Below are 27827 nucleotides of genomic sequence, written 5' to 3'. Positions count from 1 at the left end.
CTGCTACAGTAGCCTATGAGGAGAGCGCCCGTGAAAACAAGACAGTGTGTCTACTGACATATTAATTCAGATGTTAAACTGGTTCAAAGCGGTGGGTGGTACAGTGTCTGCATCATAAATAAATACAGTAGGCTCTCAGCTGAGCCTGTCACTTAGCGCTGGAGGTAACGCAGCAAGCGGGCGGGCGCCTCTGAGTCAGCGTTGCCATGTCTGCTTATTATAAGCGACTTTTGGGCTTTTTTTTTTCTGTAAAGTTGCTTACAAATATTGGCAGTTGCGAGTTGCAGTTTTTTGGGCTTGTTTCTAAAATATAGTTGCTTATTTGGGCTTACTTGCTAAATTTTGTTTACAGTTAGTTGTAAGTAGGTGTTCTAAAACATGGTCATTAGTCAGGTCAAGGACCCCCAGATTAAAATGTATTTGTTAGTAGACCACCCCCGTACCAGATTTGCCTTGTTAAAATGTTTCAAAAACATTCAAAAATTACTAGATTCTTCTTTTTTTTTAAATAGCAGATCTACAAGCTCACAATGCGTCGCATCGCGGCGCGTTGTGAGCTTGTAGATTGGCTATTTTCAAATAGCCGTAGCATAGTGGTCGCTTCTTTTGGACTTGTTTTTTCATAGACCTGGTTGCTTATTTCTCTCGCAAAATCTGGCAACGCTGCCCCCTGAACAAGTGACAGACACACGTGACAACGCAGCGGATACTGGCCCGTCCGTACAGCGCTGCTGCTGAACGGAGAGAGATGCCAAGATGGCTGCGAGCAATTATTATGGCTTTACACATGGTGCCGGTCCGCAGTACAGGTAATTCAGTTGATGCGTGCGGTTTTTTATTGCGTGTGTCAGCGTGCTTTGGCGTTTCACATTCACATGGAACGCTGTTATTAGTCTTATTAGCAACCTCCCACACACACACCGCTGTTGATGCGGGTTATTAACTGCGTGTCCGTGCAGTGGACGAGCTCGTTTAGCTAGGCTTTCTGGTAAACGGAAGGCTCGCCCCAAAATACGCCCGCCCCCCATTTTTTTCGCGGACCAGCGGTTCTTGTATTCTTGTGTTTGTTTTACTGAGGATAATGTTAGAGATAACTAAGTCTCGGCCGGGTTAGGCATAGTTTGGTTGAGATAAAGTTTATGAATACGGTTAGATTTATGTATAGTTTCACTGAGGTTGAGTTTAAGAATAAGGCTAGGTTATAGGCATAGCTTACTGAGGTGACGTTTAGGAATACCAGGTGGAGAGCGTTCCGAGGTTGCCGGATTTTCCCCGGGGCGATTGTGTTTTGGGGCGAGCGTTTTGCTGTTCGTTCTTCTGCGCTAGCTTTAGCATGCTATTCTGCAGGAGGCCAGCGGTCGCAGACGCATTTGGCATGAAGCGGCGAGCCTAAAAAATGGTCACACTTGGGTTAGAAAGTTGAGAGAGCAGCAGCAGCAGCACCAATGGACTTCTATGTGTTCAGCTAGTTATGTTATGAAGGCAGACAAGCCCCCCAAGCTATAGCTAACGTTGCTGGCAGCCTGGCTGGCACTGTCTGTTGCAGACTGCAGTTTTTAATGTCTGTGTGACTATAGCCTTGGCTTGGATCAAGACTATCATAGATGTATTTTATCGAGTCTGACTTTTACCTTCGTATCTATCATAGTCATAGATATGCAAATGTAAAAAATGATTAAAAAATACATCTATGATAGTCTTGATCCAAGGCTAGTGTGACTGGAAGGGTTTTTGACCAACATCACATACCTATTTGATTATAAAAAGAAGGATTAAAAACAACTGTTTGGCTTTTAGTGGGTAATGTCACTTGACAGCAGTGTGCTAAAGGTAACAGGATAGGTGGGCACTAGGGACATCTGGGCACCTCAATGTAAAATTGTCTATTTTGTCCAAAATCTTAAAAAAAAAAAAAAAAATTGGTTAAGTAAAATATACACGATGTAAACATTCGACAATTTCGCTGATCTACAATTGCTACAAATTGCTTCAAAACCTGTATATTTTGGGCATGAACAATAAGTTGAAGGATAAAAATAAGTCTGATAATGATGTATCGTGCATGTTCACATCATGTATACTTTACATTACTTAATTACCATTGCCATCTTTCAAATATTTTATTTTTTAACATTTTGGACAAAATAGCCAATTTTACATCGGGTGCCCAGATTTCCCTAGTGCCCAACGCCCATATTTGTCTTTTTATTTAGTGTTTATTTAGTTTTTCAACATCGTGCAAGTTGCAACTGGAGTAGCTATGGATCACACGACGATGATATGACATCATGTTTCAAGGCTACCAACTGGAGGAGCCTTTTCTAGTCTAATGATGACAGGGTGTCATCATTAGACATCATCAGCCAAACTTTGGGTGCTTTACTTTAGTCCGAGACCTCTAGGCTAGTTGACTTGTAAGGAGTGTCTGGTTAATCACTGCATTTAGCAGCCAACGTGGAGTGGACGAAAATATGTCCTGCCTAATTTTGAGTACGAAGTTTGATTGATATTGCTATTCTGAACCATTGGCACACATACCATACCATCTGGTCTCCACATTAATGAGTTCTGACTTGACTTTAAAAGTTTTACCTTTAGCTACTTAACTGCACACACACCATCTCATGATTCAAGTATAAATTAAGGACTTTGGTGTCCGCATTTATAGTGATACCAAATTTAGTTTAAGGATAAAAAGTAATAAGTAATAATATTTATTGGCCTTACATAACGCTGGGAGATATCTGGATATGGCCTAAATTTGCTATATCATCTGATTTACGTTTATATTGTTTTAAATATACAGGCCTATTATTATTTAATATTTCTTGCCTAATTTAGATAATAAATATGGCTTGGTGTGTGTGTGTGTGTGTGTGTGTGTGTGTGTGTGTGTGTGTGTGTGTGTGTGTGTGTGTGTGTGTGTGTGTGTGTGTGTGTGTGTGTGTGTGTGTGTGTGTGTGTATATATATATATATATATATATATATATATATATATATATATATATATATATATATATATATATATATATATATATATATATATATATATATATACACACACACACACACACATACACACACACACACACACTCTCCCATATACACATTATATGTGACTGTGTGTGTATTGTATTGTATTTATTGCCTAATATTCCTAAATCTGTGTATTAATAAGTTTCCTTTCCCAGTGTTAATTTGTGAGGTTATGATAGAATATATTTATATGGCCTGTATACATGTTGAATACAATTCTAGAATAAAATGTAAAAATAATTGCTACAGTACATATAAAGTGAAAACAATTATGTACATGTTTCTAATGTGTACTAGAGAGAGAGGTGTGTGTGTGTGTGTGTGTGTGTGTGTGTGTGTGTGTGTGTGTGTGTGTGTGTGTGTCAGAAAGAGGCATGTAGGGCTGTCACGATTACAAATAAGTTGACGATTCATTTGTCACACAAATAATTGCGATTTAATACTTTTTTTGTCTTTGAACATTGCAACATATGAATACAATTTAAATTTCTGTTTGGTATACTTTTTAGGCTTCATAATCACAAATTTGGACAGGACAGATATGACAAATAACTTAAATATACAAAGAAATTACACAACAATTTTATACGTTAAAAAAATAGCGGAACAGTCACTTTGCGGAATTAGCTATTTCTGCTATTTTTGGGAAATGTTTGAAAATGTACGATTTTGGCGATTATGACAATTATGCAAAATAATTGCGATTATCGTATAATTGCGATTATGTAATAATTGTGACAGGCTTAGAGGCAGGGGGAGAGAAAGAGAAGGAATGGCATTCTCTTACCGATGACAAGATGCAGCATTGTGCCCAAATTATTGTACTCTTTGCCAACTACTTAAAACCTAGTTGATCAGGGTCCGCCTCCGCCAGGGGTCTAGACTTGGATGGTCCGCTCCTTTTTTTCCTAGTCTGCACCAAATCTCTTTGCAAGCTTTTGTGAGCTTGTAAATCTGCTATTTTCACCAAAGGTTCGCCCCAGAATACGGACACTAAGTGGTTAAAGCTCTTGCCTTGATAACATTGCTGCCATTATCTGTGGTGACACAGACCAACCACTCCCCGTAAAACGTCCAGGAATTTAACGCATCTTTAAGCAATTGTCTCGCCTGTATGATCTGTGCATAGCTTGTCTGCAAACATGTACTTCTCAGCTCGAAATCTTCGACATAGTGCTCAGTGAGGCTCAAATAGAGTTGCATTTGTACGACTAGACCACGTCCACGAGATGGTCGTGAAGTGGTTTACAGCTGACATTTTTGCTGGAACTTTTTCAACTGTGCTGTGCCGAGCGGAGTCACGTCTCACTTTAGCTCGATACATTCATTGTACTTGACAATGTATTTTATCTGATCGAACAGATTTGTTGTGTTGCCTGTTTTGTTCATCGCAACAGCTTTCATACAAGACTTGCAGACAATGATTGTTTGTTCAATGTTCTGTATCATTTAGCCTGTAACCAAACCATTTGCAATTGGTTACAGGCAAACGGCTGATATTTAACGTGTCCTCTTTTTGGAACTAATTGATTTAATTTACTTGACTCATGATATATAGCCCAGCAGCACTAGGCTGGCTTAACAGGACATCAGCTTGTTAACACAGTTTATACTCATAGATCTGTTTTGTTTGTCTGCCTGCTTAGTTATCTAAGACTTTTCCTATTCAAACTCTTAATCAGTGTTACTTTTTTTTTTTGCTACTGCTTGGTTTTCATCCTGGGTCCAATATCATATTATTGGATAAAATAGTGCTATTCTTACAACCCTGCTTGAATACTACTAGTTTATGTCCCTATTTTGCTGCATCCATGTACGTGTAGTTGGCCAACACTTAGCTATCTATTCCATCCTCCATTGTACTTGTTTTTTTGCCCTTTCCTGTCCTTGTCTATCTTGACACCAAATGCTTTGCTGCTGACAGCATCGGGTACTGTCTGTCAGTGCCAGTGACGGTAACAGTATAGGTGGGCACCAAGGAAGAGTGGGCACCTCGTGTTAAATTGGCATTTTTTCCCCAAAATGTTCCAAAAAATGAAATATTTGGAAAATGTTTTAAAGTATGCTGCATGATTAGAACATGCTTAAACGTTCGACAATTAAGGTCTAATATTTCTACAGTCGCTACAAATTGCTACAAAACCTGAGGCATAAACAAGAAGTTGAAAGATAAAATTAAGTCTGATAATGATGTACCGTGGTGCATGTTCACATCATGTATATACTTTACATTACTTCAGTTTAAAAAATATTTTATTTTTAACATTTTGGACAAAATAGCTAATTTTACAAGGTGCCCAGATGTCCCTAGTGCCCACCTGTCCTGTATCCCCAGTGACAGCTATTGGTTTGCCCAAATAATGCTAATATTATTGCTTCCATAAATACACATGGTTGTCTTCTTGGCATTACTGCAAATTCCGCTGAGAATATGATTTTCTTTTTTTTTTCAGTAAGTAGGTCAGTGTGTACTGGACGGTGCCTTCTGACTTCACTGCCCAATGTAATGCCTAAAGTTCTTTTGGCCAATACACCATTAGTACCTGTGGTATTAGTTGAGCCGTCTTGTCGGTGCTTCGTTATGAGAAACACATTGTACAGCACCTAAAGTAGTCTGCTCTGACATAAGGAGCTTACTAATGGAGTGCATCTGGCAGAACCTAAATCAGAGGGGAATCGCTGATATTTAACGTGAGACAGAACACATTGCGAAGTATTATGTAAGTTTTTTCATATGATCCCAATCCCCAGGATCCCATCAAATTACGGCGATAGGATTCACATTAGATAATAGCAATGTTCCCCTTAATCTAGATGTTTAGGCATACTGTCAGTGTTGTGTGGAGTGTAGATGGAACCTACCTAACCTCAGCCAGCTTAACACACTGAAGTTACTGCTGTGAAGGATATTTCTGAGCAGGCTTTTTCACGGCAGGATTTTAGAATAGAACACAATCAATCTTTAAACACAATCTGAATCAATAGCTTATTTCCAAACAAAAGATTTCTATTGAAGGCAATTGCGTACACACCAGCTAGTTAATTAAACTGTGCTTCTCTCTCTCCTCTCCTCCCGCTCATTTCCTTCCCTCTTCCTCAACTGTTCCTTCCAACAGTACCCAGCCTCCCCCATCCTACACCCACCCCTCCACAGCCAGCTACAGTGTGCAGCAGGCTCCAGCTGTGGCTCACGCTGTGACTGCTTCCTACGCTCCGGCCCCAGTTCAGGCAGCCCGACCAGTGGTCTCTGCTGCTTATCCTGCCTATCAGAGCCACCAGGCACCCCCGGACTATGGCTACAGGCAGCCAGACCCCCCAGCACCCCCCCAGCCCACCACCACCCCACAGACGTATACTCAGGTATACTCAGACATGGTCAGTCTGAATTCACTTTGCTTGTGATACTGTTGTAAATTCTCATGGCACGTTGTGTTCATGTTTAATTTAACATATCCGAGATGTTATGACGTAATAAAAAGCATTATTGAATGTAATGTTTTACAATGTGGACATTACAGCTGTACATTAATTGAATGAAATGCTTTGGGGATACTTGCTGCAATTCTAAAGTAGATCTATTATTTGACATAACTGTTTGGTGGATTTTATTACACATAAAGGATATTGATGATAGACTATTATAATTATGTGATTATAACTAATTATAGACTGTATGGATTAACTTGAAATTCAAGTGCCGTTTGCAATTTTTGTTCACGTCTGTTTTTGCAACATGTTCAATTTTTGACATAAGTGAGTAAGCCTTGCCGAGCCATGTGGCCCATAGGGCAGGAGCCTATCTCCTGTTTATGTAGCGTGAGGCGGCTTGATGTACAAGTACACCCCCTGGACATGACGCTAGTATGTCGCAATTCTTCAGTGTAAATTAGATATAACATTTGAAATAACTGTTTGGTGGATTTTGTTACACATAAAGGATAATAAAGTAGTGACAATGTATTGACGATAGACTATAGATTGTGCATCTATTGATGAATACCTTGGATACCAACACTTACAGGACAACTACAGCTATGGACGGGCCCCAGCAGTGACTGCCTATGATAATAAACAACAGTACTACCAGACCAGTATAGCCCCAGCCCAGAGGACAGCCACAGACAACTACTACCAGACTGGTAAGTCCATCTGCATTTATTCTGTCAGTCATCATTGCGTTTCATATAACCTGCAGTTGGAGACTGTTCCCGTTTCAATTACAGTTGAGAACTTAGAATAGTAATTTGCAGTACTTTGGTGGAGGAGTGATTTGCCAGACAGTCACTACATTCTTTGTATTGTTTGTTTCACACTTTCTAAGTATATAAGTGTAATGTGATATGCTAAGGAATGTGTCTGGTGTCCAAATGCTGGTGTACGGTGGATTAGATAGCTTGACTGCCTTGCCCGTAGTTCTCTGACAAGCAGTCCCAGAGGATGTGAAATGCCTCTCTCTCTTACTCTCTGCCTTTCCCTTCCTTTCTGCACTGCTCTTCCTTTCCTCACTCTCAGTAGGTGTAAAGAGTGGCTACACTCCTGCCTCCTCCACAGTGTACAGCCAGCCCCCTCCTCCACAGAGGCAGGTGACAGCCTTGAAACCCCTGACTCCAGCCTGCTCCAGCTATAACATCTACCCAGTGTCCACAAGCGTCCAGCAGTCTCCCTCACCCATATCCTCCTACACGCCCACGGCATCTGCCACCTCCTATTCTGGTGAGAGAGATGAGGAACTGCAGTACATTTAGATTGTCCTAACGTCTAGTTTAGCCCAATTCCATGTGCAATAAGACCATTATGTCAGAAGTAAGTTTCCCATATGTTTTTCTTACCAAAGCACAGGATCTAGCAGGAGCAGGAAGAGCATGCATACGCCTGGTTTGCGTGTTATAGGAAAGTGCTTGTTACCAAGGGAGTGCTTCTAATGACTGATGTTTAGTTGAATTCGGTCCACAACACTAGGAACTTATGCAGACTAGAATTGTATATTGTTTGTTAACTGCTCTTGGCGCTGGCAAGACATACACCCACTTAGGTGTGCCATTTTGTGCATCATTTTGAGTGTGTTCGTGAATTGACTCTGGGGGAACGCTTTTGAGTGTTCTGGCTTGTCATTATGGAATTCAGAGCATTCACTGCATTCCTGATCGAAAAATTCAGAGCACTGTGCTCTGGGAGCATTCAAAGCATACACCAGATACTCCAGCTGAAGAGACTCTTTGTCCGAGCATCAAAATGTGATGGGTATGGCAAATGGTGATAGTAGGTATTGTTATCAGCTATGTGCAAAAACAAAAGCGTATTATTCATATACACTATAAGAAGTAGACAACCCGTAAGTTGTTTTCAGAACATGCAACGTTGGCAAACATAACTTGGGCTTGTGTCTGTTTGCCATCTTGACACACTGGTTAATGCAGTATGTCTTTCTGAAGAAAATAAAATATTTATTTATAAAAATTATTGTCTATTGTCTTTCACAGTAGAGCGTCAGAGTGGATATACGAACGCACCTTATCGAAAGCACTTCACAGTATTATCATCTTATATTAAAAGTGGCTTAAGGGAGGACCGGCCGACAGACCACGTTGTCACGCTCTTGTCACTATGACTCAGTTATAACCATGTAAGGCGTTCCCAATGCAGCTACGCTCAAATATGGAGTGTGTTGTCTAACCTCAATGTGTCGTCATGGCATCAGGTGCAAACAAATCAGTCAGCTCCATATATGAGCACAAAGGGGCATGCCCATATATGATATGGGCATATACTGATGACATCAGCGATATCCAAATATAAACGTCACAAGGACTGACTGATACAGCGATCCGGTTATCCAGAAGAACCACAGTTCTGAGTGCTATGCCCACATATGGTCATGTGCATATATGGGGCGTTGCATCGTCTCCTTGCTTTCTCCTAAAAAATGTATGTGGAGACGATGAGTGAAAGAAAGAGTGTCTGTTTAATTGGACAAAGAGATATTGAGTGACTGGCAGGTGCCTCTTTACACATATTCAACTGTCAAATCCCTTTTTATACATGATGAGAAATGTCACTTGGCATTTGACTTCATGCTCCTTGCTCAGTCTACTAATTATAGACTGTATGGATTAACACTTGATGAAATTCAAGTACCGTTTGCATATCTTGTGCATGTCTGTTTTTGCAACGTGTTCAATTTGACACAAGTAAGTAAGCCTTGCCGAGCCATGTGGCCCATAGGGCAGGAGCCTATCTCCTGTTTCTGTAGCGTGAGGCAGCTTGATGTACTAGTACACCCCCTGGACATGATGCTGAGTGGTAAGCAGATAGGCATTGGGTCCCATTTTTATAGAAGTCTTTGGTATGACCCGACTGGGGAATCGAACCCCGACCTCCTAATCTCAGGGCGGACACTGGCCACAATGCCACTGAGCTGGCATACACGCTCTCTACCGTATCTCTAATGGCAACGTTGCCAATTTGTAACCCGATTCCTAATGTTTGATTGCGAAGAGCACATCTAAAAATCATAACATCTTAAAGCATTTTATGTGTGTGTCGAGAACTTGCGTTCAAGGGAGGTGGAACATTTCTGCTAGCCTACTTAAAACAAAGCATTTTACATAGGCTAGCAGCTAGAAGCCTTCATCTAAAAGGGTGACGTTGCCCTTAAAGCATTTTTCTGTCTGTCCTTCCAGTTGCCCTGGATCACTCTTTTACTGTCCTCTCACTTTCAGGCATCAGCTACTCCAGTTACGACTCAAGTGGCTACACCTCCACTTCCACCCCCTCATACTACCAGCCAACACAGGTTACAGTCTCCCAGCCCCAGCCCCTTCCCCAGCAGACCCAGCCCTCCATCCAGCCACCCCCCAAACAGCTGACCAGCTCTTCCTGGAGCAATGCGGGCAGCAACATGGTGACAACCCCGGCTGTAAACACCTACAAAAAACCAATGTTCCATCAGAGCAAGTTGCAGAAACCCAAAGGGCCTCCCAAGCAGCCACAACTCCATTACTGTGACATCTGTAAGATTAGCTGTGCTGGCCCTCAGGTAAGAGTGTACAACAATGCATTGTGAAAATCCAACTCCTTTTATGATGGGGCCTCAGTGACCACGTGCTTGGAGGCATTTTTAGGTTCAATTCCCTCTACGACGATATTATGATCACAATGGTATATTATGATCAATCATATACTGTATATGTCCTCTTGACATCTCCTTGAGCAGTAGCTCTGAATCTCAGAACATCAGCTAAGTGTAACTGTGTCCAATTCTCTTAGACGTATCGGGAGCACCTGGAGGGCCAGAAGCACAAAAAGAAGGAGGCGGCCCTAAAGTCTGGGGGCCAGGCAGGCGCCAGCAATGGGCCCAGAGGGATTCAAACTCAGTTACGCTGTGAGCTTTGCGACGTGTCCTGTACCGGGGTTGATGCCTATGCTGCTCATATCCGTGGGGCCAAACACCAAAAGGTTAGCAATTAGCACAACTTAGCAGCTTTATGTTACTGACTGGCTGACTGCTATCAAGAAAAGTGAAAAGTATATTTATAGGAGGAATAGGAGGCAGCCATAGAAAATATTGAAGCAAATGAATCACACTGGATATTGGTGCAGTGAGTACTCATGTGATGTCCCCTGAAAGCTGCCAAGTCTCGTACCGATACCTCCCTCAGGGATCTGTTAAGGCATTAGGTGTCTACAGCACTCACACAGTGCTATCTCCCCTTTTCTTTTTTGTGAACGTTTTTTTCGGTTTCATGTTGCCATAAAAGAACCTTTATGCATAAAATGCAGGTATGCACCAGCACATATGTGCACAAAGACCTAAATCCATATGCTTACATACGTCCATATTACTATACTAAGTATGCATGTACACTTCTAAATATAAAAAAAATACAAATTAACCACCCAAAATTCAGTGGCTTGTAACCAGAAAGACTGTACCTCAGAGCGTTCCTCAAACATACTGTATGTGTAAAAGTAACTATGGAGCTTTGTGGACAAAGTTGAGATGAGTCTAACTTGATTAGATGTCTTAATTCTAGGCTTCTATTTATGAATGTTGGGTCAAAGGTTTGGTTATTAGGATCAAATGTTTGGTGATTAGGATTTTCTAAAGCTTTTCTAATGTTATTCCAAATAGTTTCCCAAGCTATTTCAGGAAAAATAGCTATAGTAATTTTCATTTGGATTGCAATTGGTTTATAGGAACATTGTCTTGTATTTCTTTGGAAAGGTGGTGAAACTCCACACCAAGCTGGGGAAACCCATACCTTCAACTGAGCCAGTGTTGGTGAATTCTGCACCGGTTTATACGACAACGACAGCCGGGAAACATCCCGTGTCAGCTTCGGCTCCGACCTCGTCAGCTTCTACAGCAATGGCGACCACACCTTCAACGCTGGCCAAACCAGCAGTCATGAACACCACTACCAAAACAACGCCATTGGTCAAGAAGCCAGCTCCTTCTAAAATAACCGTCCTTTGTAAGTTGGCTGCTTAAATCTGTACCTTTTTTATGTGAGTGAAACCCATTGATGTGTTGTGTAGCTTTTATAATATGTTGTGATATTAGATGGCGGCCATTGCTGAATGTGTTGATAGGCCGCCTGGGAAACAGATGGTCCCTGATTTTTGTCAAAGTGTTCCTGAGCAAGGCACTTAACCCTAACTGCTCCCTGGTCACTGTATTAATGGCCGTTGACCACTGCTCCTAATAGTTAGGATGGGTTAAATGCAAAGCAAAACATTTGTGCATAATGTACTGTAACAAAAATGTACCTCAAAGGAGTGGGTGGGGGACCATATTATTATGTTAATATTATATTATCGCCTGATAGAATATTACAGTGGTTATAAAACTTTGCCTCCATTAATTCTAGGTTTTATAGATCATATTGAAAGTATAAGTGTTTGGGTATTTAACATCTGGAATACTGACATGTTGCTCGTCTCACAGCCAGCAAGCCGGCCAGCGCTCCAGCAGTAGTACCAGTGAAAGCAGAGGAGCCTAAGCAGCCGAAGATGGAACAGCAGAGTGATGATGAAGATGAGGATAGTGACAGAGCAGGGGGTCTGGGAGATGTCCAACCTGTGGGACATGACTATGTTGAGGAGGTAGGCAAACAACAATTATTGTGTGTGATATACCGGTAGTATTCATAAAAATAATTTAATTTCAGTTCCTAAGTTCAGTTCCTCAGTTCGCTAATAATCGTCCATCATTCATTAATTTTCCCTTTATGATGATTTCGTCGACTAAAACTATGACGGAAAAAGTTCCTCGACTACCTTTTTTCACTGACAAAAACGAAATAAAAACTAAGCTACGTTGACTAAAACTAAGACTAAATATATTGGCAATTTCATCAACAAATAACAGCTAGACTAAAATGTTAGTGAGGGACGAGTGGAGAAGAGGTCCTGTAGAACTAAAAGACTAATCACTTTGTGTTTGGTTGCGCTCGGGTGTTGCGCTCTGAAAATAGCAGATCTACAAGCTTGTAGATCGGCTATTTTCAAGTGTAAAATCAGCCATTACGATGACAAAATACATTTAAGTCGACTAAATCAACTGTAGATTTCGTCGACTATAATCTTATGATATTTAGTCGACTAAAACTAGGCAAAAACTAAAACATTTCAGATGACTAAAACTAAATAAAAAGTTGCTGTCAAAATCAACACTGATTGGCAACGAGAACTGGGTGTCACGACTACCTGTCGCTGGCTGTACTGTGTGGAGGTGCTAGAGAGGTGGCAAAGTTGCCAACTGGCTGATGTCTTGTCTTGCGCTCTCGGAGACCGCAAGATATAAAACTGTACACTCTCAGATCGATGCCATGTCCACTCATTATTCTAACAACCATCCATGGTGCACTCACTAAGTGTACTAAGTGCTAAAATCCGTGTGCATATACTTGCACCTGCATGAGCTATTGAAGGGTTTCCTATAAATACAATATAATATAAATACAACAAGCGCTCAAAATGTTATCCACAAATGGTTCAACAACTATTGCTTTTTACTATTTGTTATGGAATAGGGAATATGAGGTTAATATTCATTACAGTTCTTAAAGTTGACAATTGTTGATGTAACATTAGTTTAGAGGGACAGTTGTGTTGTTACAGTAGGTTAATTTAAATATCGGTATTTTCTGGACAAAACATTCCAGCTCTGCCTCTATCTCACGTACTACTGTACTAATATACACAGTTTGTACATGTAATACTAAATACTATTTACTTCCGTTAACGCTTAAAAGAAGAAGGATATTTGACCTCCTCACTCATATATGATTGAGTTTTCTTTTTCTTTCTCTTCTGCACTGTAATTGTATTTATTTTGTACTTATATTGTTTTATGCATCCTAATGTCATTTTAGAATTGTGTTTCCTTTGTTTGATGTTTTGTGTAAAGCACATGGAATTGCCGTGTGTGTGTGTGTGTGTGTGTGTGTGTGTGTGTGTGTGTGTGTGTGTATGTATATATATATATATATATATGTGTATATATATATATGTGTATATATATATATGTGTATATATATATATGTGTATATATATATGTGTGTATATATATATATATATATATATATGTGTATTTTTAAATAAATTAAAAATACGATTTTCAGCCCTTCATCTGTGTGTATTTCATGTGTCCATTGTCTTGAATCATCTCCAGGTTCGTAATGATGATGGCAAGGTCATTCGCTTCCACTGTAAACTCTGTGAATGCAGCTTCAATGACCCTAATGCTAAAGACATGCACCTGAAGGGAAGAAGACACAGACTGCAATACAAGGTAAAATATGAAAATAATCTCTCTTGTTAAGACATCTTCAGAGATGGATGCTCCAGTAGAAGGTCATTTTATGGAACTTTTAATTGCAGGTTAATGAAGTTAATCATACTTGTATAAAGTAATTGAGTTCTGAGTTAAAGTGCTATTCCATGATATTTCAAGCCCTATCTACTGTCTGGAACAAGCTTCTATCATCTCAACTGGTCGAAATGGTCTATGAAATAAAGTGCACAACAAAACAAACATTACCCAACCACAGAGAGAGTGATTTCCTACATTACTCATGATACATTTTGCCCTGCGACTAGCAGACAGGCAATAATAGTAAATGAGAAATGGTGTCACTGTGTGACATTGTTATTCACTGGCCACAAGATGTCATATTTGCTTCTGAAAAGATCTTTGCTACCCCATTTGACAGTAGTTGTAATACGTCTGGATTTTCAAAGCAGTGTACAGCTCTGTGTACTTAAAAAAAAAAGATAATGTAACTAATAATATGTATTTAATATAATTATTTGCAATACAGCTATAATATATTTAATATAATTTTATATTAGATATTTTATGATATGGTGTCTGAAATATTGTGTGTGAGAGATTGCAGGAAGAAGTGCATGCATTAAGTCTCTAGTTTTGCCCGGTTCTTGGTCCCTGTGCAGAAGAAAGTGAACCCGGAGCTTCCTGTGGAAATCAAGCCCAGTAACCGTGCCAGGAAGCTGCAGGAGGGCAAGCTGAGAAAACAGAAGCAGAAGGCAGTGCTGAAGAGACAGAGAGATGACGAGCAACGCTGGCACATGGAGATGAGGTCAGACTCATGGCCAAGGCAAGGATGATCAGTGCTGTAGTCCGGCTGCAGTGTGCCATCTCTTTTCATGTGTGATCTGTGAAATAAGGTTTGATCTTGTATTTGTTTGGTACAGAACAAAGAGAAAGGGAAATGTATGGAAGATAACATCCACGGAAGTAACAAGCCAACCAGTACCAATGTATCGCCAAAGTAGATGTAAAAGAGGCTGTAATGAAGTTGATATCAGTATGGGGAAAAAGTTGGTCAGTTCACTGTATATGGCACACATGGGCAACATACGGCCATGTTAATGGTTTTGAGACAAATTAATTTAACTCAACTCCAATTAATAGTAATTCATATTTACCATTTCAGTACTATACTTGCATTCCTCCATCCGTATATGTACTCAAATGTTCTATGTTTATAATTTAACAGTGAAACTGTCAACCTTGAGTCCATATTTATAACAATGCAATGTGTTTTGGAGTGGTGCATGTCAGTTAAGATAAGATCCTGTATAAATGTATTGGCTCATTTAAAAGTTGATGCGGCATTGACGTGGATTGTTTTATGTAAGTAATCTTCATTTTAACGCCAGAGTACACCAGAGTGATACAGTACAGTACAGCTGTTAAAAAAGAAAGATCAACATTTTGTAACTGAAAATTCTTGAAAGCAAGGACCTTATTGTTAAGATAGTCTGGCATGTCTACCAAATTCATGCAGTTTGAACAGAATTCAGCACTACAGTATGTGTTTCAAGTTTTTAATTCAATTGTACAATGTGTGGCCCCTCATCCACAATTGAAGTAAGTATGGCCCTCTGGAAATAAATGCTGCCCACCCCTGGTATATGGCTATCAGTACTTATGGTATTAGATCTTTCCCTATTGCTTGACCTTTTTTTGGTGATTTTATAATTTTGTGTTTTATCATTTGTGTGACTGCAGGAGTCTAGCTGTCAATAAGATTCTCAGTCTCTCCTCAAATTGTTTTTCATAATTGTTTTATACTTTTTCCAATATGTAACTTACATTTGTAAGTCAATGGGGGCTGTGATCGGGCTGAAACACATTTTGAGTATTACGTCATAGATGCCTGACATCACAGACTGGCCACAGCCCCAAAAAAAACAATCAAGAGATTCAGTTTTTAAGTATAGTTTAATGTATTGCATGTGCCCTTTAATCCGTGGTTTTATTAACAGATGGATTCATAAATGTCTTGTTCTACTGTCACCTCCCTTTCCCTCTCTCCTCCAGACGCTATGAGGAGGACCTGTACTGGAGGAGGATGGAGGAGGAGCAGATGTACTGGGGGGAGCAGAGACGTAGGTTGGCTCCACCTCCCCTGATGAGCCGCCCGGGGATGCCAGTACCTCCTCTGCTGGTGAGCGCTAACTGCAACGCTGTTTTGCGGTTGTTGGATTTAAGATAAGATCATGGATTTGGATTGATGCCATCCACTCCCTCCAAAAAATAGCTGCATTTCTCTTTTCCTTTTTACATTCTATTTTGTAGTGAATGTAACATTTTCATCTACACTTGCATCTAATTACATCTTTTGCTTTTATCTTTCCTAATCATGTTTCTACTTTGCTTATTCATATATATGTCTATGTACGTAATATTATAAGTATTAAGCCTATTTGTAACTACTATATGTATATTTCCTCCCCTTTTTTACGTTGTCTTTTAAAGTGTCTTCCTTTGTTGCTCTGAAATGTTTTGTGAACTTGCTCTGTCGTTTTGCATTGATGTTTTTGAATTGCCTGTAAAGCACTTTGGTTCAGCTTGCCTGTTTGTAAATGTGCTATATAAATAAAGCTTGATTTGATTTGATTTGATTTACCCCCTCAGACATGTGTCCGGCGGCCAGATTCCCCTGATGACCGCCACATCATGGCCAAGCACTCCACCATCTACCCTGTGGAGGAGGAGCTGCAGGCTGTCCAGAGGATCGTCTCTCACTCAGAGAGAGCCCTCAAACTGGTGTCTGACTCCTTGTTGGAGAAAGAGACACCACCTGCTGCTGCTGCTGTTGTTGCTGCTGCTGCTGCTGCTCCTCCTGCTCCTCCTGCTACTCCTGCTACACCCACCGCACCCACCACTGCTACTGAGGATGGAGAGGAAAAAGAGTAAGGAGGGTTCCCATATATTTAAAAAAGGACGTTGTATGTATGTCACTGAATACATGGCATCATTAAATCACAGCAGGAGATTATCTGATATTTGGTGCAATGTTATGGTCAAGGTTGTTGATTGGTGAACCAATTGATCTGTCTGTTGGTTCTATTCACTTGATTTCCTACCATAGGGCTAATTTAAGTGTTAACCACTTAAACCCTATATGGGTAACAGGAGTCCGTCAGGGCTCAATACTAGTGTATTTTCTGTTCTCTGTTATTGTGGGGAAAGCTTGTCGATCTTCTATTTTCAGCGAAAGCTTTCCTCGCAATACCGATACTGAGGTTTTAAGTGGTTAAGGTAAAAGACTTGATTTCTGACTCTCTGTGACAGTGTTGAGATTCTTGGACGGCTGCTAAAAGGAGTGATGAGGGTGGGCATCTTGGCCAAAGGCCTGCTTCTCCATGGAGACAGGAACGTTGAGCTTATCCTGCTGACTGCTAAGAAACCCACTGTTACCTTACTGAGGACCATATCCAAGCAGCTACCCAAGGAACTGGCTGTAAGTAAAGTCACCTGTCTTGTCTCAGGCTTACAGAGATGTAGAGGTCATTCATTGACTGTTAATGTAGGAAATGGTTGGATCCCCTTCCAAGTGCTCTTTATCAGGTTATGAGAGGGCTTTTGGTATATATTTGGAATCCATGCAAGTCATTTAATGATTTTGCTGTAACAAAACTTTAGGGTCATGTTTTCATGAGAGCAACTCATAAGCCATTGCCTTCCATGGGGGTGCGTGTGAGATACATTAAATCTAAAACTACTTAAATCCTATATACTTTGTTGACCGGGGTCTCCCAGGGTTCTGTACTTGGAGTTGGCCCCCTGCTTTTTTCGCTAAGCCAAAAATACAGATCTACAACTCGCAATGTGTCACATTGAGAGACATTATGAGCTTGTAGATATGCTATTATTGCCGAATGTTAACCTATTTTGGGGAATGTTTGCCTATTATGACATGCACAAAGTAGGGATAATAGGGTTAAGTGGTTAAGAACCATGGGTAAAGGTTAGATGAAAAAGAGTCCTAAAGTACCCATTATCACTATTTTACTCAAAGTCATATTGAAAAATGCTGTACGTAATCACAAACGGGGAATTATTTTCTGTCAAATAATAAATCAATGTTTTCCTTTGTACGCATGAAACCAACAGGACGCGCAAGCATAAGAGCATGGGTGCTCCGCTCGCACACGCAAAGATTTCTTTTCCGCTCTGGGGCGGAAAAAAAAGCTTGTCTGTGCGTATTCTCGTAGAAATACTTTGAATATGTTGGATGACTAGACGTGCCAGTTTGAGCGTGTGCGACACGTTTTGGGTGGGTTTGGTGCATAATTGTACCAGAGTGTAACAGGCAAAAAAGTGCTTTATTAATTGAATGTCATGATTTAGCAGTGATACAGTTGTATATAGCAGTGATTTATTTAATTGAGCTCTCTTTATCTGCCTTTAGGACTTGTGCAAAACTCTGATGATTTAGCTGATATCCAAGAAGAAATGTGGAAGATTCTCAAAGGCTTCACAAACTTTCAAGCACCACTGTGTATTCATAATATGAATTAATTTTATTGTCTTGGCTGCTTAACTCTTTTAACTGCCAGCGTTTTTCAGAAAAGTGTCAAGCCACTGCCAGCGATTCCAAGCGTTTGAAAAATCATGGAATATTTTCCGTGATCGCCGGCCACACGGTCGCGATAATCCTTTCCATAGTTATGGGCAGTTCAATGTAGTTTGTTTTCGCCTAAAAGCAACAGAAAACAGAGTAAAATGGATTTGTATAAATCCTATAATACTGAACGAAACCAGCTATAAATCCTATAATACTGAGCTTAATTTTGTTGTGATCACGTGATTTCTGCGTGTACTCTTCTTCGGTGATCCTGGGATCATTTACAGGCTGCGGAACAGCGCCCTCTTTCGTAAACCACTGAAAACACAAAATCTCGTCATTGGCGGTGTGAGCCTTGGCAAAATATGACGAGATTTCTCGTCATTGGCAGTCAAAGAGTTAAATACTATATTATAGTCTTTTAGCAGCCAGGACAATAAAATCAGTCTCACTGAATATCACTTCATGCTTTATACCCGTAGCTTTTGAAATGCATATGACTGAATTTGAGAATGCAAATGGATTTTCTTCTGTGCCCTACAACAGTTCAAGTTTGCATCAGTTAGCATTCATTACAGTGTCCAAAGATACCTAGTCCTGCTCCTTGCTCCTGCAACTTGGAGTAAGTGTCTGAGCAATTATCTTAGGATATCTTTACATTTTCTTGTTATGAGCTATTTGCTCTAGTGCTACTATATTCTAAAATAATTTGATTGGAAGTGCAAACAGACATTCTTTATGTCCTCAAAGACACGTTCCCATTTACTACATTTGCTGACTGCTTTGTCTTAAATCTAAATGGCATAATAGGAGTCTTGGAGTTCTCGATTCAAGCAGATGAACTGTCTTAGGCCACAGGAATGACGTGTGGAGTTTTAAATTGACTGGTATTTCCTTTTTTAAGGCTGTTCAGGAGACATGTAAAGAAGAGAGAGGACCTATAGTGGATGTATAATGAAGCCTTTATGAAGACTGCTAATTGGGATGTGTTTTATAATTAATCTCTTCCTCCTACTACTTGCTGTAGTTGTAATGAGTGTTTCATCACAAGTGCTTTTAACTGATCTTTAGATCCACTGCCTGGTTATGACACCCAAATCCTACAGAGTGAGACTGGGGAATTTCTTTTTCAGAAAGAAAAACATGTTTCCCATGTTTAGCACATCTCATAGAAAACATTATTTGTACCCAAACTTGAGAAATACAATTATCAACATTGCTCACCATTTTAAATAAGGGGTCTCAAATCCCAGTAGTTATTTGAAAAGCTATATTTGCCTGGGTTTTGCCCCATCCCCCCACCAAAGCTGGCCCTTTTGCCAATTTCTTATATTCACAAAGAGACTGTCCCCTGCATCCCCTAACTCCTCTGTAGAGAGTAATCCCCAGTGTCCTTTCAACCGGCAGACATTTTCTGAAGATCAGTATGAGGTGCAGGCTCACCCAGAGGAGGCCAACATCGTGATATTTTCAAGCAAGGAGCCCAAAATGCAGGTGACGATTTCCCTCACCTCGCCGCTGATGAGGGAGGACCCTGCCACTGAGAAGGACAAGCAGGCAGGAGGAAAAGCGGCTGAGAAAGGTTAGAGAAGCCAAAGCTTTTAGTACCAAGGTGACTTTAATGTTAAGCCTGATTTATACTTCGTCGTACGAGGGTGTCCTGTGCCAAAAATGGCCGATCTACAAGTTCTCACAATGCATCAAGGTGTGTTGCGAGCTTGTAGATCTGCTCTGGTCGGTGTGAGGCACCGTTGTACAACAGAGTATAAATTAGGCATTAGCATTGTGTGTTTTACACTATAAATCCCTCCCACTACTAGCCTATATTTTAGGCTGAAAATACCCTAAATGAGGCCAAACTAGAAATGGGACTTTTAACCAAGCCCATACACAATATAATCTTTCTAACTAAAACAACAAAAACGGTGTTCATATATATTTTTCTTTATCCCCTTCCCACTTTAAAACCAAAAAGATTTGACTCACCCATTCATTTGTCCCATTGCTTTTTATTTCCCCATTGTTTGCAGTTATACTAGTGCCAAACAGATTCTTTGTTTTTCTCCAACATGGGAATCTAAAGCCGGGCTCTCCGACCTTTCTGTGCCTGTAAGGGTGTGTGTTTTTCTATGAATACACACTCTGTTAAACCTTTTGGAAATTCGAATGAAAATGGACAATGGAAGTGATTTAAGGAGTGATGTTCAGATAATGCCCAGGGATGAGACTGCATCACAGCATTGATACGAATAGTAGTTTTTAAGATTTCCTATTGCACTCTTCATGAGATATGTTTTGTTGATAATGATCATAGGAGGTCCACAACTTCCCACTCCCTTATCTCTCATCCCTGCAATGTTAAATGGCATTATCAGTATTGATAAGGTGTTGGAGTGTCATTCTATTTCCTCGCAATGGTCTCTACTGAAATAATGAGATTAGTAACACCTTTATTGTTACTCGCCCCCTGCATTGCAGTGCCAGATCATTGTGATATAAACACTCCTTCACCTACTACAATAAAGATGCCGTTCAGCATGTAAATTTTGTTTTTCTCCCCATTTAGAAAACATTAAATAAATGTTTTCTGTGGCCTTTCTTTTTTTGTTTGGGTTTGTTGATCAGTGCCCCCCAACTCCTGTATCAGCAGACCTAGGCAATCCATTGGCTATTCTGAAGTCCACACTCGTATACATACCACTAAGAATGGTGAAATGAATAAATAAAATGAAAACACTCACCTATTTGTTAAAGCTCTTCAGAGTAGGTATGACTATGACCTTCTATTGTACAGTGATCAGAGGGTCAGAACTGTTCCCACATCAATTGACCATATTCACACGGTCATTTTGCTTATGCTGAATGAGATACTAGAATAATACCCTGCACCCAGTATGACACTATGGTGAAATGGCCACTGTATGAATATGTTCAATTCTCCCTACTCTAGATTGGTTCTAAGTGGTATGGTAGAGTAGACTTTGCAATCCAGCCTGCTTTAATGTACAGTATTTCCCCTGTAATAAATCTAATGTTTTCTGTTCTTGATACAGTGCTAGTCAGCATGGAAGTGTGGAAAGCCCCTAGAATTGTGAAGTATTATCACATGACAATTCTCATTAACTGAAGTGGATGGATTTGGGAGGGAGGGATGCCATTTTCATGACAATTCTCACTAACTGAGGTGGATGGATTGGGGAGGTGATACCATTTTGAGGTGACAAACACATTTTTGAGAGCATATAATCAATTGGTCATATAATCAAACAGATTTTCTGGCATTAAAAAAATCCATCGCTTCTTTAACCAATGAAGCTTTGCTTTCCTATCATCCATAGTGGTCAGTGATAAGGCTTGCTTTTTGGTGAACAGATTTAACCTCTCGGAGAATGCTTTGCTCTTTGTCAGTTGTTAAAATAGTGAGACGTTCAATGACATTTTCTTTTTGCTCTTGTGCTTTACCAGCTTGGGATGTGTTTCCTACAAAACCGATACTCCATTACTGTACATCCAAAATAGTGCTTGACTGATTGGTCGGGCCCTAATGGAAAAGCAGTGCTCGTATGCTTTCCTTCATTTCTTATATAGTAAAACCACATTAAAGGAATCAAGGAAAGATTTTAGGGAACCATGGGAATGTTTTATTTTAATTTTTTTACGTTCGACCAACCATCACTCAAGTTAAACAAAATGCTTGAAATATTTTCACACTCACTTCCTTGGTCAGTGATCGCACCAATAACATGTCATTGATTGACCTGTGTCAGTGATCAGTTTAGCTATCATCTGCTGTATGTCTAACAGTAAGCCATGAGCTAGTCTGTTATCTCTGTCAGGTGTGGCTGAGAAGGAGATTCCTGATGTCCTGAACAAGAAGAAATGCCTAGAATATCTTGCTGCACTGCGACATGCCAAATGGTTTCAGGTAAAGACATTGCTGACCATTACCTCGACATCATGCAATAGGCCATGCACCAGGCAGTCATTATATGGCATTAATAATGAATATTAAGGAACACATGGATTTGTTTACTTCAAAAAAGTTTTTTGTCATATAACCAGGATAGTGAAATTCTTTACAATACAGGAACATTTCATTTGACATTACCACAGATAATATGCAGCCTACTTTTTCTTAGGCACTATGTCCATGATTTGTATTATCACAAGCATTTTCAGTGAGTCTGAAGTCTACTTTGTCCAATGCAGTGTTGATGATGGTGACTTGTTTGAATTTCTTAAGGCTCGAGCCAATGGTCTCCAGTCCTGTGTGATCATCATCAGGGTACTGAGAGACCTATGCCAACGTGTGCCAACCTGGGGCAAGATGCCAGCCTGGGTAAGGCTTAATTAAAGGTAGTAATCTACCATTTGTCAGGGTTAGCCTATTTATATATTATTTTTGTTGTATTTTACTTTTATAAACTATTATGTGGGTTAGCCTGTTTATTTATATACTACTTTTGTTGTCTTCTACTTATATTTAACTTATTCTCTTTGTTGTAATGTCAACAACAATAAACAGACTGTTAATAACTTAAGCCTGCCATACACTGCAGGACAATTTGTCACAGACTATAAGATTAAGCAAAGACTGGGGATATTGCAGGGTCACTATTGGCAAGAATACAGCAGAAGCCACATGCTACATACTAATCAGTATTCTGTTTTCAACATACTTTTGAGTTTAATTTTGGACATAATATTAATCATCTTACATAGAGTCTTGCCGCACCATTGGAAATTTGCTGTGGCTCAAGACAGCTCAGTCTACCTACCACCAAATGATCAAGATAACGGGAGTGCACCGCGACTCGAGCAAAAACTGTCATTGGGAAAACGTGTCTGTGACAGTCAAATAGTTGATAAGTTGTTTGGTGTAAGCCGGTATTTCTTATTTCATGTACAACATTGTGCCATTAATTCCTGGTGTGAATGTATTTATTTCTTTATTTTAGTGTGTGTGTGTGTGTGTGTGTGTGTGTGTGTGTGTGTGTGTGTGTGTGTGTGTGTGTGTGTGTGTGTGTGCAATATGGGGTTGAGACCAGCTCTCACATACAAACATGTCCTTTACACATTATCCTGGCCAATAGCAAAATATCACCTAAAATGATCTATGCTCAGATGTGTCTATATGTAATGGAGAGGTAATGTACGCACACTCAAGAATTCAGGCAATGCATGTGATAATTGAGGGCAAGATACTGAAAGAGACGAGGAATCCAGGTGTAGTTTTCTTCCTCCTACCATTAAATCTTAATTTGTTTCTCCCTCCCTTCAGGCAATGGAGCTGCTGGTAGAGAAGGTGATTAGCAGTGCCACAGGTCCACTCAGCCCTGGAGAGGCCATGCGCAGGGTGTTGGAGTGCATCTCCACAGGAATTCTACTTCCAGGTCAGATTATGGGCTAGTGGGGTTAGGACCCCTACACACTGCAAGATATTTGATGTGCACCCCTGCCTATAGAGTAGGTCTACATGTACATAAAGGTTCGTTATCATCAAGACTGGAAAACGTTTTATCACTGTGGCGTGAACGAGCGAGGAAATGCTTCTGACAAGCGTTGCCAGATTTTGCGAGAGAAATAAGCAACCAGATCTATAAAAACAGGCCCAAAAGAAGCGACTAGGCCACACGAGCACTTTAAACCTATGTAGAAATACATTAGATATTTGAAAATAGCCGATCTACAATATTTTCCAAATCCACACAAATCTTGCATGAGGGTATATGGCACAACATATTTTCAGAAGTTGTTTGAGAACCACTGGTTTAAACAACATTAGGAAACAAGCCCAAATAAGCAACTACACTTTAGAAACAATTAAGGCCAAAAAAACGCAACCCGCAACTACCAATATTTAGACAAGCAACTTTACAGAAAAACAAGTCGCTTATAAACGGACATGGCAACACTGCTTCCGAATTGCACCTGGTTGACTTGTTTGTTTCATATAGAGAGAGACAGACTGAGACACATTCAGAGAAATAGAGAATTATTTCATGTCAATCATTAGCGTCCTGTCCTGTCTTGGTGTCGCGCATATATCACGGGAACCTTGCACGTTTTCGTGAGACGTCAGTTAAAATTAATTGTAATAAAAACAAATATATGTATTGGGTCGGGATCGCATCCTGGTGAAACATCTTGCAGTGTGTGATCCCTTGTCTGCGATCAATCGTATAGTGTGAAAACAACAACGATATATGACAGCCGATTTCAAGAAAAATACTTGTGTAGTGTGAAGTGCTTAACGATCTGATGACTCCCCGACCACTTAAAATATCTGGCAGTGTGTAGAGGCCCTTAGCAGTTATCAACCCTAGGGGTTATCACATATCACCCTCTGTCTTTTTCTCCTGGATGAGGGGGGGCCTGATAAAAAAAATATAGTGCATTATACAGTACATTATTATGATGTACTTTTCTATTTTCTTTTCCAAGAATGATTGTTTCAGTATGGTTATCTCAAGGGATCCAATCAGCACACTTATCTTTACCCTTTCTGCTGTCAAATCAGCTTGTCAAACATGCACGTTCTTGTGAGGAATTTCAACTGATAAATTGTTGAATTTCATAATTCCATTAGTCATAGTCAACTCATTATTCTTCCCTCATCACTCAGATGGACCAGGTTTGCTGGACCCCTGTGAGAAAGACCCAACAGATGCCTTGGAGAGCATGAATGGTCAAGCCAGAGAGGACATTACCGCTAGTGCACAGGTAACTCGCTCTTGTTTCCAAATAAGGAATTCATGTTTATAGAAGGTTGTTGGAATTCAACTTGACCACCTCTTTTTTTTTTTTTTATTGACTTGCATTCTGGTTTCAGCATGCTTTGCGGCTGCTTGCGTTCCGCCAAGTCCACAAAGTTCTGGGCATGGATTCTCTCCCAGCGTCCAAAGCCAGCGCACGCAACCGCAAACGGAGACGGGATGGCAGCGACAACTGCGAGGAGGAAGGCGAGGGCAAAAAGGACAAGAAGGAGGAAGCAGCGGAGGCTTGACCTCAGCCTCTGGAGATGTGTGTTTGTTAGCGTAGAGACTGGTATAATTGATCATTTCACATGGTGGCCATTATGCTCTTATGTGATACTTTGGGGGTGAGGATTTGTGAGTATGATTTAAGATCAAAATGGCCGCCTTGTGAATTTGGTCAGTGTCACAACTTTAACCTTTTTCTTATCTTAAAAGTAATCTTAACACATAGCTATATAGATATGAATTACGTGTCTGTCCTTCAGGCGAGCAAAAAGAACGTTGGAGGGGCGGAGTGGAACTTGAATATTTTACCGTAATAATTTCTCCTGTGCTAAACGTTAAAGATGTAATGTACAGAGAAGTGTGCTAAACATTGGCCATAAGATCATGTCACAGAGGTTCTAAGGGAGATAATGATTGTCATTCCATTTCTAGAACAGGTGTACACTAGCTACATACTACCCCTCCATTCATTAACAATATGTGTACCAGCCACTGTTAACCTAACAACTATTTTGTATGTACTGAAATTAATCCGATGTTGATGCCTCTAGTATAATTTAACCATCGGCACTTTTAGCTTTATTTTCAGCTTTTCTCATTGAAGAAAGGTTTGAATCCCTACTGCTGCACAGGCCAGTCCAATATTGTTGTTTAACACATGGTAGGAGTTACCATACAAACTTAAGTGCATGACATTGTACATTTAAATATTATTTCCAGGTCTAAGCTGGAAAGAGATGATGGTTTACTTGTTATGTTATTTACAGAAGACTTTAGAGAGAATTATGATTTACACACCGTGCAGTTAATTGTGCCTAAAATACAAGCAGTAGTGACATATTAATAATCAAGTAATGGTGTGATGCTGTTAATCTCAAAGAAATGAGTGTACCTAAAGTCTTTCTTTAGACCCCTTACGTCCTGTCTTCCCTCCTTCCTTCAGCTGTGTTGAGCTCTGCCGCCTCTTGGGGTTTCCCTCTGACATATTCCAATAACCAGCCACAATATAAATTGTTACTCTTATTCTTTATTCTAAATTATTATTTGTCTTCCATCTCTTAACATGGGTCACAAAATCTGAACAACATGCCATGTAACAAGAAACAATTTAATAAAACCACATTCAGCCTGCAAAAAAGGTGCAACGGTTGATTGTGGTGTGAAAATCTAGACAATATACCACCACAGTGCATGCACGCTCTTCATGAGCCAGTTCTAGCAGGTGCAATGCAAATCTGAAAATAATATTTGATACTGGAGAAAGTGTTAGAAAATGTTTTAATTATTTATTAATTTTAAATTGACCCATTTCCTCAGTTGTGGAAAAAGGCATAGGCTATTTAAAAAAAGGATTTGATTTACATTCAAAAGCATTTATTTTGAATACCCATGTTTAATTTCTTGCCACTACTCATGTTGCCCAGATTTCCTTCCAAGATTTCACATTGTCCAGGTTTCGATGACACGAGCGATGCAAATGAATATGAAAGAATAACCGCAGCATCTTGAATCTACTTTGCATTTACCATATCTACATGGTGGCCATTTTGCTCTTATGTCATACAAGGATGGTGGGAAACCCCAGGGAAGCCAGAGAAAGGACTTGGGGTCCAGCCAAAGACCTAATGTACATCAAACCTCAGTTGCTTTTCAAAAAGCCATTAAGGTTGTCGGATACCCGCAAAATAATGCTTGGTGCAAGGTTTGATTGCAACAGAAAAATCAAAGGCTTACATTGGGGAATAATGTTCTGTCTGAAGAAAGAGTTCTATGTTGCACAGTTGAGCATGCTGAGGGAATGAAGCACTTAAAAATGACTGTTTATGCAGCCATAATTTTTGTCATTTGAATATGCCTAGCAATCTTTTTTCTTTTCTTTTAAGAGTATGGTTAGCAGAGGAGACATGGTGAGAAAAATGTCAGACTGAATATCTACTGAAATGGTCGAGGGGGTTACTAGTCTTGCCTTGCGATGTGTAGAGATATCTTATGAAGACTGAAGGTGTAGTAGACGGGAACACTTGTTATGCTGTCATGCAATATTTTAAAGATCTTACTTCACAAAGTTGGATGGAGGAATGAGAATTGCACAAATCTTTGACAAAGGTTTATTAGAGAAACGATGTGCTATTTTAGTTTGTTTTCCTTTATGAACATAGACGTTTTGTTTTATTTAAAGGATGTTGCAATCAGTTTTGTATTGTTAAACAAGTGTGAACATTGCTGTCCTGTTATTTGAATGTCTTTGTAGTGCTGCCTATAATTAAGGGGAACTATTAAATAGGATACTTTTAAACCGCACAATTTGTCTCAGATTGTGCTTTTCTTTTCTGTTTTTATTAAAATAAGTGTTGCATAGACTTCTGCATAGAGAAGAAAAAAACACCATAGCAATGATGACTATAAGAATATAGTGCTTAACC

General features: G+C 39.9%; 1 protein-coding gene across 6 annotated transcripts; it reads left to right on the top strand.

Moving 5' to 3' along the window:
• Nucleotides 1-680: 680 nt before the first annotated feature.
• On the top strand, nucleotides 681-27708 carry zfr2 (zinc finger RNA binding protein 2; the record flags this gene model as incomplete). Of its 6 annotated transcripts, none has more annotated exons than XM_084067910.1 (19): nucleotides 681-809; nucleotides 6155-6398; nucleotides 7060-7177; nucleotides 7551-7751; nucleotides 9758-10074; nucleotides 10305-10493; nucleotides 11263-11512; nucleotides 11986-12143; nucleotides 13714-13833; nucleotides 14496-14659; nucleotides 15889-16015; nucleotides 16486-16763; nucleotides 17146-17314; nucleotides 19829-20003; nucleotides 22258-22346; nucleotides 22665-22760; nucleotides 23703-23814; nucleotides 25047-25144; nucleotides 25254-27708. In XM_084067910.1, the coding sequence occupies 19 exons, from the start codon at nucleotides 757-759 to the stop codon at nucleotides 25425-25427; spliced, it is 3132 nt and encodes a 1043-aa protein (XP_083924036.1). The 6 variants fall into 6 exon arrangements, with proteins under 6 accessions (XP_083924036.1, XP_083924035.1, XP_083924037.1 ...); XM_084067909.1 differs by having other exon boundaries at nucleotides 6155-6413; nucleotides 7554-7751; XM_084067911.1 differs by having other exon boundaries at nucleotides 6155-6413; nucleotides 14496-14641.
• Nucleotides 27709-27827: the final 119 nt, after the last annotated feature.

Source organism: Gymnoscopelus microlampas (assembly GCF_963454915.1).
Source record: "Gymnoscopelus microlampas genome assembly, chromosome: 9".
NCBI classification, from domain to species: Eukaryota; Metazoa; Chordata; class Actinopteri; order Myctophiformes; family Myctophidae; genus Gymnoscopelus; species Gymnoscopelus microlampas.
Note: the sequence above shows the minus strand (reverse complement) of the source record. Positions and strands in the feature narration are given on the sequence as shown.